This window comes from Gopherus evgoodei, chromosome 7, assembly GCF_007399415.2.
Source record: "Gopherus evgoodei ecotype Sinaloan lineage chromosome 7, rGopEvg1_v1.p, whole genome shotgun sequence".
Taxonomy (NCBI): domain Eukaryota; kingdom Metazoa; phylum Chordata; order Testudines; family Testudinidae; genus Gopherus; species Gopherus evgoodei.
Window position 1 is genome coordinate 15,092,506 of NC_044328.1, and position 13,461 is coordinate 15,105,966.

At 40.3% G+C, this 13,461-nt stretch overlaps 1 protein-coding gene across 1 annotated transcript in view; it reads right to left on the reverse strand.

Annotated features, from left to right (window-relative positions):
* The window catches only part of HSPA12A (heat shock protein family A (Hsp70) member 12A), a 78,941-nt gene that overhangs the window by 33,946 nt on the left and 31,534 nt on the right, over positions 1 to 13,461 (reverse strand). Inside the window, exons 4-6 of the mRNA XM_030570365.1 lie at positions 6,931 to 7,117; positions 5,901 to 6,005; positions 2,894 to 3,010 (exon numbers count right to left, since the gene is read on the reverse strand). Of these exons, the coding sequence (XP_030426225.1) occupies positions 2,894 to 3,010; positions 5,901 to 6,005; positions 6,931 to 7,117 (409 nt within the window). The remainder of the gene's footprint in view (positions 1 to 2,893; positions 3,011 to 5,900; positions 6,006 to 6,930; positions 7,118 to 13,461) is intronic.

The window sequence follows — 13,461 nt, forward strand, 5'->3', positions numbered from 1 at the left end:
TTTATTCCATTCCCTGTTATCTGTCATCAAACTACAAATCTATTTTGAGAGACTCGAATACACAGTATGGAGATTCATAGAACCTACAATGAAACAATGTTTACAACATCACTGAATAACTGCTCAGTTAACTGATGTTTATAAATCTGCAGGCTAGTTTGCTCTGCACTGATCATATTTCACACACTGTGCTTTACTTCCTTACTTTACAGCTTCAGCATTCATATATTCCTGTCACACCCAACTCATTGCCTAACTCTTATTTCTACTGGCATGTTAAAGAAATTCCAGTCTGCAGTTCCCACTCCTTTAGTGCGTCTGAAGAAGTTGTAGTGAAACATGAGCTGGAAGAATGCCACTACTAAAAAGAGACACCTGACTAGAAATATTAAAGTCTCCTGATAAATAGGCTACTGCACTCAAAATTTCATTTGTCTGAAGGGGCACAGTCAGAGGTTACAAGTGCCACTCAAAGCAACATATTACAGCAACAAACTGCTAGAAGATGTGCAAAAAGAACAGGAGTACTTGTGGCATCTTATTTAATTACACACAATGCACGTCATGAAATTTACCATAAATGCTATTAAATAGTTTGGATAGCTTTAATCTTTTCATCAGAGAGGCCTTTACTGTACTGCAACAGGAAGACCTCTTTCTGGCATACATAGCATAAAATTTTCAAAGTCCTGAGAAAGCCTATTTCATGTTACTCCCATGCTCAGGCCTAGCCTTGCTACCCTTGAGCTAATTGCAAACTTTGCTGATTTCAGTTGCAGCAGCATTGGGCCCATTAATCCCCTTAATGCATAACCACATCACTATACTGCATAATCTTTGGGTAAGAGAGAATAAACAGAGGCAGGGAAATAGGGGGATCTCTATGACAGATATTGAACACGGCATAGCAGAGTTATATCTTCTACTCCTTTTCACTGTTCCAGGGAATATTTAGCTTCTGTTTGGAAACCCATCTGAGATGGGCAGAAAAGCCCTTTACTACAGACTGCAAAATTATTTTCAATACTTTGTCTTACAAAACTGCATACTATGAGGTAATGACTTCATATGTCTTCATATGAATTCTTTGCCCAAGATATTCATACTTCTTCTGTTATACCACCAGCCCCTGCTCCCTCAGACAGATTCCCCCCTAGTGCTCACTGATGTGAGCCACCATCACACCACATTAGACTAACTAAAGTGCAGAGTATTTCCAATTACGAAGTGATCATTTGTTACCTCTTCAAACTTTCCTCTACTTACTTCTCTTGTTACTCATGTTACTCTTGTGGCAGCAAATCCTCATGTTTAAGATACTTGCATGTTTCAATATTAAGTAGCAAAGGCTTATTTAAAAAACCAACCAACCAGCCAACCAACCATTGCAAGTATTGGTTTGAGCAACAGAGTGGATCTGACAGTCGGAATATATAAGACTGCAAGACAGTTACAAAGCAGAAGAATCAGTTTTCTTCCTTTGTTGTTCTATTTCCATGTTTAAAGAGTCAATTTATGTTTCAAGGATACATTCAATTATTTCTCCATTTCCTTTCATTTTTCTTCAGCTGATCACACATCCTCATTTAAAGCCCTATCAGTCCTCACTATTTATCAAGCTTGCTGATAAAAAAAACAACACAGTCACAGACACAGACACTATTCAACAACATTCCACTGTGCCACAAATGAGAAATGTCAACAGAGCTACTCTTTCCTTCTTACATAGCTCCCATTTCATGAAGACACATGCACATAGACAGCAGGCAGACAACAGTATACATAGATAACAGATGGGTCTCTAGTGTTTCGGATTTACCTATAACTGTGTCCTTCCATCAGAACTTTAAGTGTGTTTTGCTTCTGGCACTATGATTAGCAATCCCACAATAAAGACTGTTAAGAAAAATGGTGCTCAACATTAGAGATAGGAAGAACAGAGTCCAAAAAACTTGGGTGCCTCCCTGTAATGCTTTGGGGGGTTACGTGCGTACCCCTAGTGATCTTACAAACTGGCAATGCTGTAATTGGGACATGTAGTTCTTAATGGCCAGAAAAATTAAATACAAAATGAAGATCTAAATATAGATGCTGGAACTAGGTGTGCAGCAGCTCCCCCTGGCTTGAAATGGTTTCCATCATATACAGGGTTTACAGTTTGGTTCAATGACTCTCAGCACCCGCACTATATAAATTGTTCCAGCACCCCTGTATCCTAAGGAAAAGAAGGATATGTGCATCTAACATAGCAAAGACACAAACTGAGTCTGAAATAAAAGGACAGATAGACACTGTCTGAATTTTCTAAAAGGATTTCAGGGTATTTTAAATGCACGTAATCTGTTTCTGAAGTGAAATTCATATCTGCATTTAATTTTCTCTCCAGGCTGTCCAGATCATTCCTATTGTGGGAATATGGGCAAGGGGGAAATAATTCCACAGAGGAGGATTTCTGCCCTCCCTCTTCTTACTTTATTTTTTTAGTTACGATGCCAGTGTTGACAGTTAAGAAAAAGCTGTGACTAGTATTTAAATTGTCTGGTTCTTGGGCCTCAATTCTGCATCTATTTCATATGCAGAGCTCTCACTGAGTTCAGTGGGAGTCCTGGGCACAGAATGACCGAAGGATCAGAGGCTGCAATGATGGGTGCCAATACAGGAATCTAGATAAATAGCTCAGGCATCTACTAGGGTGAAAACATACCACTTGATACATACTGCTTTTGGGCGTCTCAGCCCTCCAGTGTTTCTAACCCAGTCCATTTCATTACTCTCTGGCCTGCTTTTATGTAGAATACATTCTTGCTAGTGATACTGAACAAATGTTTTAGAGTGAGTCTAATTACTAGAGATTTAAGGGGGTTATTCCTTCTTTCTTATTTCACAGTCTTACCTTGTATGCGGCTTGTCTCATAAACTGCTTTGCAGGCTGTTTCCAAATAGCAGGCACTGTAATGACCCATCTTACCTCAGAGTTTTCAAACTCTGAGCCAGCTTGGTCACTGAGCTCCTAAACCAAACGAAAACACAGAGCCAGATGTAAAATTGACACCAGCTGTTTTACAAGTATATATCGTTTTCAGCTGGCTCCGGCAAAGGTAACTTCCCCTTTTCATAATTTTTTTAATGTTTATGTCTACATTACAAGTCAGAATGTTTAAATCACTAGCCAACATTTCAAGAATGCTCACAGTCCCAACACTGGCCTTCTCCAGGAGGCCCATGAAAAGGGTTGCTGCCGTTTCTTAACACGGAACAGGAAGAGTTCATTTTTCCAACGAGGAGTTCAGGTTTTGCTGAAAGTAATATTTATGTATGTTTATGGTAAAAGTTTGGTCTTTGCAGACGCTTTAAAGAATTCCCACTTTCACCCTGATCAATGTACGGCAAATTATTTGCTGTAGCACTGACAAACCTCGTATTTTACAATCTGAATTTGTCAATGGCTGCTTTATACATTGCCCATCTTTAAATCAATCCATTTTTTAATAACGGAGTCAAATGTAATTTCCTCTTACTAAAAATCTGAAAACATTTGACTGTTGATGGCTTGAAAAAAATTTACTTTTGAGCAAACATTTAATAGTAGCATTTTTTTTTTTAAAGAGCTTGTAGTCCATTTGCAGGTTAGGGAATATTTGTGACCTGTTTTGGGAAAGGTTCCAAGTAAAATGTCATTATTATATGTCCTATTTAAACCTCCATCCAAACAGGGTAAACAACAACCTCCTTTAGAATGTAAAACATTTTTCTATATGCAATTCCCCAAGGTGTTGTGTCTGCTTAGCTACAATACAATTCAAAACTTGTGGCAAAAAAGCAGAGACCTGATATCCCCAGGACACTTTGTTTGATCTGATTATTATACATGCAAAGTAAAGGTCCATTTATACTGATTATTTTACACATATATGCAGAACGTCATATCACAGAACTCTGCTTATTTATAACAGTTCAAGTCCAGAGGATGCAACAGAGCAACCTGTACATGCCACTGCATATGGTGCCCCAGAATATGCATATATGCCTCGGAATTTCGCAAAGCTGTGTATGGTTTCAGCTCTGTGACTCATTAACATTTGCGTGTGGGGTCAAAGCAAAGCAAAGTAGTTGGAGTCCTAAATATGGCTTTGAAAATGTAAGGGTAGGCTGGTGTCTTCTCTCACAGCGGCCATAAAGAGAGATAACAATCAAAGAGAATAAATGAATCCCATTCAAAAAAAAAAAAAGTAGGTTAACTATCTAACAATGAGGCTATTTAAGTGATACTTGCCTGAATGGAGCTTTAGGAACAAATTCTTCCCTTGCAATCCCTATACAGATTGCACTGGTTTATGTGAGTCCAGAATGCAGCTCTTACTTCATGATCCTGAGTTGCACCAGCCAAGCTGTGGGTATACTGTTCCCCTAGGGACAGCAAACCTGGTAATTTCTGTGATGGGCTGGATACTACAGAAGATGCTTCAGAGGGGCTAGGGTGCACCAATTATTACCTATAATGCAAAGTAAGGGCTGGCAAAGCCTGGGAGAGATTGCCTGGGTGGTTAACACACTGGTGGTGTTAGGGAACTGACACATAGTGAAGCACAAGCAACTCTCTCTCTCTCACAGAGACAAGAGGGTGACAAAGTAACTCACAGTCTTGGGCACCCCAAGAAAAGGTTACAGTAGCATGAATTGTTTACCTAAGTAATGTCTTTTGTAGGACAATACATTCTGTATAGCTCCTCGCCATCAGCTAGGAAGCACATTACAGGAAGTGTGAAGTGTTGCAGTTTTTTAGTGTGTATTAGGGGAGAATACAATTCCATTCTCTCTAATTGGTGAGGCTCATGTTAGGAATTTTGTTTTCTTTATTGCAAAGAAACCAGACCACTTTCACCTCTCTTATCTATAAACATCAGCCATGTTATTAGAAAAAGCAAAAACATAAAGGGTGGGCACTTACATTTGAAGCAGAAGTGATGCAAGAGAGGCAAGACACTAGAATAAGTTATAACAGATGTTGCCTATATGGTATCTCCCTAATGCTGGTGAGATTTTTTATACACAAACATTCTCTATAAGGGACAAAAAACAACATCTGCTTTCTGTTCACAACTGGGTGAAGTCTTTCCCCATGCAGAGAACCGGAAAAAAGTCAAGGCACCATGTAAGCCTCCAGAATAGGGGACTTGCATATGTATAGGGGTGAATTTCACCCAAAAGGTGCACAGAGGTGCTCTTTGACTCTAAGAATCATACAGCTAAAAGCCAGTAAAGCTTTGGAAATTCATCTCCATTAAGGGACAAACCATGCTAATTTGACTTGCTTCTGACTACTCACTGCAGGCAACTGGAGTTTTGTGTGAACAAAGATCAGCAGGATTTATAGCCCTAAGAGATTACAGTACAATCTCCCAGACAGGAGAGAGCGTTTAAATGAGTACAGAATATGGAATGTCCCAGCAGCAGGAGAATCACAATGAACAGAGCCAAAAGAGGCTCTCAGATGTATTACTTCTGGAGAGTTACATATACAGATAGTGCCAAGTGCTGAGTTTCCCATATTCAGATTTTTAATCACATTTTGTTCAGGCAAATGCCAAATACAAGAAGATTTTCCTTGACGAGAAAATAACAGGTATAAAAGCATCATTCCATTAGGAGAACATTCAGTCTCTGCATTGTTGTGATACCGATACATCCTCTTGTTCTCTCTGTGAGGAAGGAAATCACTTACGGCTATACAGGACCTTTCACAGTCCCCAACTTTCCTGGACTTCCTACAGCTGCCCCACTTCATTTATATCAAACACTGCTGGAGGCTGAAGCACAGTTAAAATTGTTGGGCCAGCATTTGTGTTAGTTACAAATATAATTGGATAAAGGAAGCTGGATAAAGGAAGTATTTTCCCTACCTTTAATGCCTGTTCCTTAAAGAACTGCAGGGCGTAAGCAAATATTTCAAGTGCTTTGACTTTTTTCCCGTTTGCAGCTGTCAGATCCGTTTCCATGGTAAGATTCTAAAGGAAGAAAATAAGAGGTAAATGTTAAATTCATTTCCCACTGCTTGAGGGAACGGAATTCTTCCTTATTGGGACCCACCAGCTTAGGAAAACTGATGTACATTGTTTTGGTTTTTTTCCTGGCTTTCTTTTGGAGAGGATCTAACAATTCCTGGATTGTGATATTTTGCTGTTTGTTACAAGCCTGGTTTTTTGTACCTATCAATTGTGGCTACAAATAGTTGTAGGCAGACCTTGGTATGGGGATATTTAAATATCTCATTTGCATAAATTGCACCTGCAATTAATTGCAGCCATGAAACTGCATGCAAAAAATGAAGCCCAAGGTAACAGTGAAAACAATCATGTATTTTGAATTCCTACCAAGACGTGAAACTGGAAAAGAAAGTATTGACCAACCCCAGAACTCTAGAACAGTTATTTTAAGATTTAAAATCAGAGTATAATAATTGGGAGTACAGTCAAATAGTGACGTCTTCCCTTTGGAATATACCACCAAGTATTAAAGGTGAATTCACTCCCATGCAGAGGGTCACCCTTCCAGCTATGTAGCTCTTAAGTTCCTCTTACACCCTCAGAATAGGGCTTCAGTGGTGCATAGGTCTTAGGCTTTCTGCTCAGGGGTGAATTTCACTCAAAAAAACCCAGACAGGATAGGATGGTCCAGGAGAGGCAACTGCCAAGGTTTAGAATGGCATTAATTAAAAAGTTGAAGAATGTTTGATGCTGGCAGAGGGAAGCAAAATAAAGCAGTAGGCATTACAAGTTTCACTTAATAAACAAATAAATTTTTTTGTACAAGTACGAATGCTGGTGCTCCATGCCTGGCTCATAATTTCTAAAGATAACTGGCATGGCCAATATAAAAATATGTTTAGTTACAAATACAAAACCATTGAAGCAGAGCTCAATTATTACTTACACCAGTGGTGTGTAGCTTCATCTTAAACTTTTCAAAATATAACCAATGCTTGGATTCACTGGGATCCAGGTCATGGTAGAAATCTCTTGCTGCATAACCAAAGCTATGAAACTTTCTTTCTGGCGTTAAGAGGATAGTAGTTGGAGTCTTCTGATTGGATATACCAGGATCTCCACCTTCCCATCTCCTATGAAAAAGGTGAACCAGCTTCAAACTAGTGATAATTAATGTTCATAATGATATGCTTATTAGTGAATTGTGTAAGCAAGCTGGCAGTGGATTACACCCAAGAATTTCACATGAGCAGACTTGGATTTGAATCCTTTTTAGGCCAAAAGTGAATGTTTATTCACATCCAAGAAAACTTTGTTCCTGACTTTTAACAGTCTTCATACATAGTCATGAAATTTTCAACAGTATAGTTATACCCTTCCCTTGATTGGTATATAACTCCCATAATGTAAGCTACACAGGAGTAACAAGGGGACAACAGTATCAAGATCACTGAAAGTCAATAATATAATGAACAAATTGAATATTTATTATTTAAAAAACACACTACAAAAGAACATTAAGGTTGCAAAGCCAAGCACTCAGAAGTTAGGAAATGGCAAAGTTGTTGTTGCCCAGGCAACCTTAAATCAGCCCCCTTGTCGATATGCATTATAATATAGCCTTTAAATGCATGATCATTTACTACTACCCCACAAGACCCCATCAAGAAAATCTCATCCAGTCAAATGCCACCATGGAGAATTGGATTCTATCCCTGCCTCTGCCGTAGAGTTATTTTGTGATACTGGACAAGTCAATTAAAACAAACTTTTCACAGCTGGCCACTGATTTGTGTGTTCCTCATTTTCTGGGTACCTTGTTTGAAACCTTAGGGGGCATATTTACAGAAGAGCTGAGCACTCACAGCTGTGACTGGACTTAATGGGAGCCATGTTTTAAGCAGAATGTGCTATAAAAATGCTAAATATTCTGAAAAATTACACCCTCAGCATCTCAATTTGGGCATCCAAAATGAGTGTAAACAATGTTAGCCTTCCTCTCTGTGCCTCAGTTGTCCATCTGCAAAATTAGCATAATAATAAATCCCTACGTCCCAGGGGGTTGCGAAGATAAATTCATTAATGTTTCTAAAGCACCCAAATATCATGGTGAAAACAACACAGAAAAGCCTATGATCAAGGTTAAGATTCTGTCACGAGTATTTTTAGTAAAAGTCAGTGACAGGTTGCGGACAATAAACAAAAATTCATGGAAGCCTGTCCTGTCCCTGACTTTTACTAAAAATACTCTTGGGCGGGGAAGACATCTAATAGTAAGAGCACTGCCAGGGGCTGACCTCCGGCAGCTGCCCCAGTCCCACTGCTGCTCCTGCCGCAGGGGCTGACTCAACCCCAGCCAGTGCTTCAGTCCTGGGACCACTGCTCCAGCACCTCTGGATCTGACTGCCAGCCAACTGCTTGGATGACCCTGGGGCTGACTGCCAGCAGCTTCAGGGGGCTGATCCAATCCTACCTGCTACTCTGGTGGCCCCAGGGCTGAGAGCTGCTCCAGCCCTACCCCAACAAAGTCACGTCTGTCCCGGAAAGTCACAGAATCTGTGACCTCCATGACAGAATCGTACCCTTACCCACAAGAAAATTTTTAGTTTTATATTTAGTGCAGATTTGGATGGTGTGTGGAAAATAAGGTACGGGGCCACAAACTGACTGAAGAGGATAAAAAGAAGTACTGAATAACTACCTATATATACGAGTAGTGTATACCCTGTGCACTGAATGAGGCAGGGAACCTGTGTAAACAGTATGTAATCATGTAATAAAAGACTGCATCATAATTAGAGCTGGTTGAAAAATAAGGCATTTTCCCCTGTCGACAATTTTGACTTTTTTAGGGGGTGGGTGGGAGGGAAGCAAGCAGCTGTGTGGGGCCTCACAAGAGTTGTATCTTCAGGTGCCTTGGCTCCCTGGCCAAGCTATGTTCCCTCAGGATGCACTGCAGTGTCCCCTCTTGCAGAGTTGCCATAGTGCATGATGGGAGTCTCTGGACATGATGCATTGTGGGTGATGTAGTCTATCTGGGAAACACAGTCCATAGAGGAAACTGGAGGCATAAGACACTCAAACAACTCCCATGAGGCACTGAGATGACAACTCCAAACTGAATAGTTCTGGTTTTGAGAAGAAATATTGTGGATTTAGTTTAGCTAAACACTCAATTTTCAGTCAAAAAACAGTTTAAGTGGCCAATTTTCAAGCAATCATAATCATAATGCATACACACAAGGAGTCCAATTTGAGGTTGCACAAGCAACCTTATTTCTGGCATTTCCTAATTTTTGAGTGCATGACTTTGTGACCATATTATTATTTTTTTCTGTGTCATTTTATGGTTCTGTAAAGAAGGCCTCTCCCTCTCAGAAGAATCAGCAGCAGTGTGTGTCCATGTTATGCAGCAGGGAGTGCAAACGCTTCTGACTAAGCCTCTCTTCTACAATTGTCTCTCTGCCTTTCTTCTTCTCCTCATCCATCAAGCACCAGACTAGATTGACTGACCAGGCTGGTCAGCTTTAGGGAGCAGTGAGAGCACAAGAGAGACAGTTTTCTTGCTCTCAGTTCCTGTGCCTGGCACTACATCAGCCCCCAGCCACTCCCTCCCGCCCCCAAACTCCCACCTAGAGCCTGCACCCCTCACCCGCTCCTGCACCCCCACTCCCTGCCCCAGCCCGGAGCCTGTGCCCAGCACCCAAACTCCATCCCAGAGCCTGCACCCCAGACCCCCTCCCGCACTTAAACTCCCAGAGCCCAACCTCTTACGCCTTCTGCACCCAAACTCCCTCTAAGAGCCTGCACCCTGCACTCCAATCCCCTGCCCCAGCCCAAGGCTTGAACTGTAGACCTCCTCTCCCCACCCAAACACCCTCCCAGAGCCTTAGGCAGGTGGGGGTGGAGTTTGGGGGCAGCAGACTCTGGGCATTCTGAGCACCATCAAAACTTCTACAAACCTGCAGCCGCTGGTCCTGTTCAGTCCCTGCAGGCCTGGGATGAAGCATGTGCATCTGTTCTATGGGGATAGCAGCACAGGTGCAATCCAGTCACACATAGGGGCTATGAGGGGACTGTAGATGGAATCTCTGGAGAATTTAGCTACTGAATTCTAAGCCATCTCTAATGAGCAACTGCAAACCAAGACTTTTCAGTCTTATAATTAGCCAAATTTGGGCAAATTTTCATGGGGACAGAAAAATTCATATCGCTGACATCAAGGCCTCCCTTGCTGTGAATTTTCAAGTCCCTGCTCCATAGGATGACCAGACAGCAAATGTGAAAAACTGGGACATGGGGTGCAGAGTAATAGGAGCCTATATAAGAAAAAGACCCAAAAATTGGGACTGTCCCTATAAAATTGAGACATCTGGTCACCCTACTGCTCCAAAGCATGGGAGACACTAGAGATTTCAACCAAAAAGTTGAAAATTTTTTAAACATGGCAAAACAACATATTTTCCCTCACTCTCATCCTCAGAGACAGCTATTTTTGTTGAACTGGGCTAACATCTAGTTTGAAGCAGACATGATATGGAAAATTTCAGCTTGAAAGGTTAGCATCTGGCAAAGTTATAAGCAACTGAGAACAGGGTCTTACAATAGAAGTTTTGGGCTATGTTAACTACAGGCTGAGCTACTTCCTCTACATATAAGACAGTATATTAAATTTAGCATGCTTTGTTTTACCTATTGTATATTTTATATGAGTTGCAGTACTGATCCCAGGAAAACAAAAACAAATTATAGCATTTTCCAGTTAAAGACCTTTTAAAAAGTGGATCACCGATGACTCAGTTCTTATTGAAATAGCACTCCATGAGCAGTTTAGAGAGAGCACAAGGTAGAGTCAACTTTTCTTCATCACACCAGTACCCTGACAAGCAGAGAAAGATCGCGATACATAAATGTACCGCAAAGTTCAGGGGACACTCCTAGTGGTCTGAAAGAAGAATAGTTATGATGGGCAACGGAATGATTTTGATCTCTATCCTTTAGGAGAGATTTTTCTCAACACATTTGACCTGCCACACAGCTGATCAGTCCTGGCAGTAGAAAATAATGAGCAATGGCAAGTAGCAAAAGATCTGCTCTGATTTTTCATTTTATCTTTTGTGACTTGCCACTTGGGGCTTATCTGATGAACTTCAAAATCTTGGGTCACACGTTGAAGGAGGCAAAAGACTCCAGTCTCTGAGGTAAGAGAAGAGAGAAGAATCCAACACTGGTATGTAGACCAAATGACCAGAAAAGACTGTTCATCCAAAATGTTAAAGTCTCACATACCAGATATAAGTCCAGGGAAGCAGAACAGTTATCATTTTGAGAGGGAATCCTCAGTAATTCATTCTGAGTCATTTTTGGAAAGTTCCATTAATAGAAAATGTACTCAGGAGCTAGATAATGATGGTCCTGTTTATTTTCTTTATGGACAGGTACATTATGCCTCTTTCTGGACTGAATACACTTAAGCTGCAGCTAAACTGGCAGCCCAGCATGCCACTCCATATTATGGCTGAGATTTCCAGAGCCACCTAAGTGATTTAAATGCCCAATTCCCAATCGTTTCTAATGGAAATCTGGCCTCCAAATCCCTCAGACAGCTTTAAAAATCTTAATTTACATCTCTGCTCAGACATACAAGAGGCAATAAATAAATATAATGGGAAGTTTGACTTTAATTTTAATAATAATACAGGCCTTTAAAAAGACTCTTATGGCATCTGTTCTCTTCTAAGGAAGAGAAGCTGTGATCCCGGGGACTGAGTTAGGTTACCTTTGTTCTATTCATGATTCTGCCACTGACTCACTAAGGAAATTTCTGGCTCGGTGGAAGCCTATAATGGGAGCTTGCTAAGGTAAGGACCTTACAAATATCTCGATAGAAACACTGAGGAATTAACAGGACTTTACAGGCATGAAGGATTGTAACTGGTAAAACCAAAACTAAAACTATGCAATCAAAGTAAATTAGACACTGATCTAGTCAAGCACTTAAGCACATACTGGATTTGAAGCACTGAAGTCAATGGGATTACTTACATACTTAAATTAAGCACATGCTTTAAGTGCTTTGCTGGATCAGTGCCTAAAAGTTTTTCTTTGTTTGCAAGTATCGGGGCTTACAACAAATAACAACTGGAGTCAAAATGATCATTCTGGTTTGCCTGCCAATTATATTTTCCATGCATATAGCATGCCACAATTCTGCTGAGATCCAGCAACTTAGTAATCTATATCATTGAAACGTTGTGGTCTGCTCTTGTACCAAAGGAGGAATTTTTAGTTGAAAGTCAAAATGATACTACTTTGAAACATTTCACAGAAAAGCAGCTTTGTTAGAAGGTAGCCAGAAATCCAAGTGTCTGGAAATGATCAGTGTTAGACAGGCAGAAAACCAAGATTTCTTAGCAAGGAAAGAGCACAATGTATCACTGGTGCGTTACATTTTAAGGTAAACATTCTCAAGAATGGTTCAGTTGGAAGTGACATTTCCTGTGCTCAAATATTTGTAAATTATACTACTTGTAACTCTAATTATGTAAATATTTTGAGCTTCTTAATACCCTCTGAACTACTGGTTGTCAAACTTCTTAACCTTTTAAAATTATGTTTTTTCATTGAACTTCATAATTTCATAAACATGTTATAGCTGGAACAGGATCATGAAACACTTTCCCCCAGATTCTCTATAGTAATTAAGAGACAATGAAAGTAGAAATCTATAGATGTGAGTTACTGGCAAGAGCCTATTTCATGCACTTTCTGGTCAGAACTTCATGGGTGAAAGCACCGAGTCAGTAATTTTTGTAAATGTTCTTGTTGTTAAAATGCTAGTTATGCCACAACCACATTTACTGTCCTTCAAATTTTGTCCTTCCAACTTGGTAAACTTTTAAATTTGTTCTTTCTAGCTTGAAAGAAACATGGCTTCTTCCTTTATTCTTTGTTTACACTAGCAAGTAACATAATGTCTACACAGATCCATGTCACCATAACAGCATGTTGTTCTCTTGGTTGGCATTGGTTTTCTCTAAGTTCTATACAAAATAATTTCTCAGCAAGTTAGTGGTAAAGTGATATTTAGGATTTGAAGACTATCTTCCATCAATTGTACAGCAACTACTTTTTAATTGTCAAACACTGCAATAACATCTGCACTGGCAGACCTCTGCAGCTGTATGGAGCCCTGTGCTTTTAACTGGGTTCTGCACAAGTACAGGGTGTGGATCCAAATGCAGGCTGAGGACTTAAGATACAACAGGTCAAATTTTGGGCCTAAAAGTTTGGATGGTGTCACTACCTACAATGTCCACAGTTTGTTACAGACTTAGTTAAAGATGCTAAACAGCAGTGGGCTGCAGGCACCACTGTGCTATGGCATTGTAAGAATGGCCCTGTAGTTAGCACAGTTTGGGATCACTAAAGTACAATCTCCGAAATGCCATTTCTTCCTCATCCTCAATATTTCATC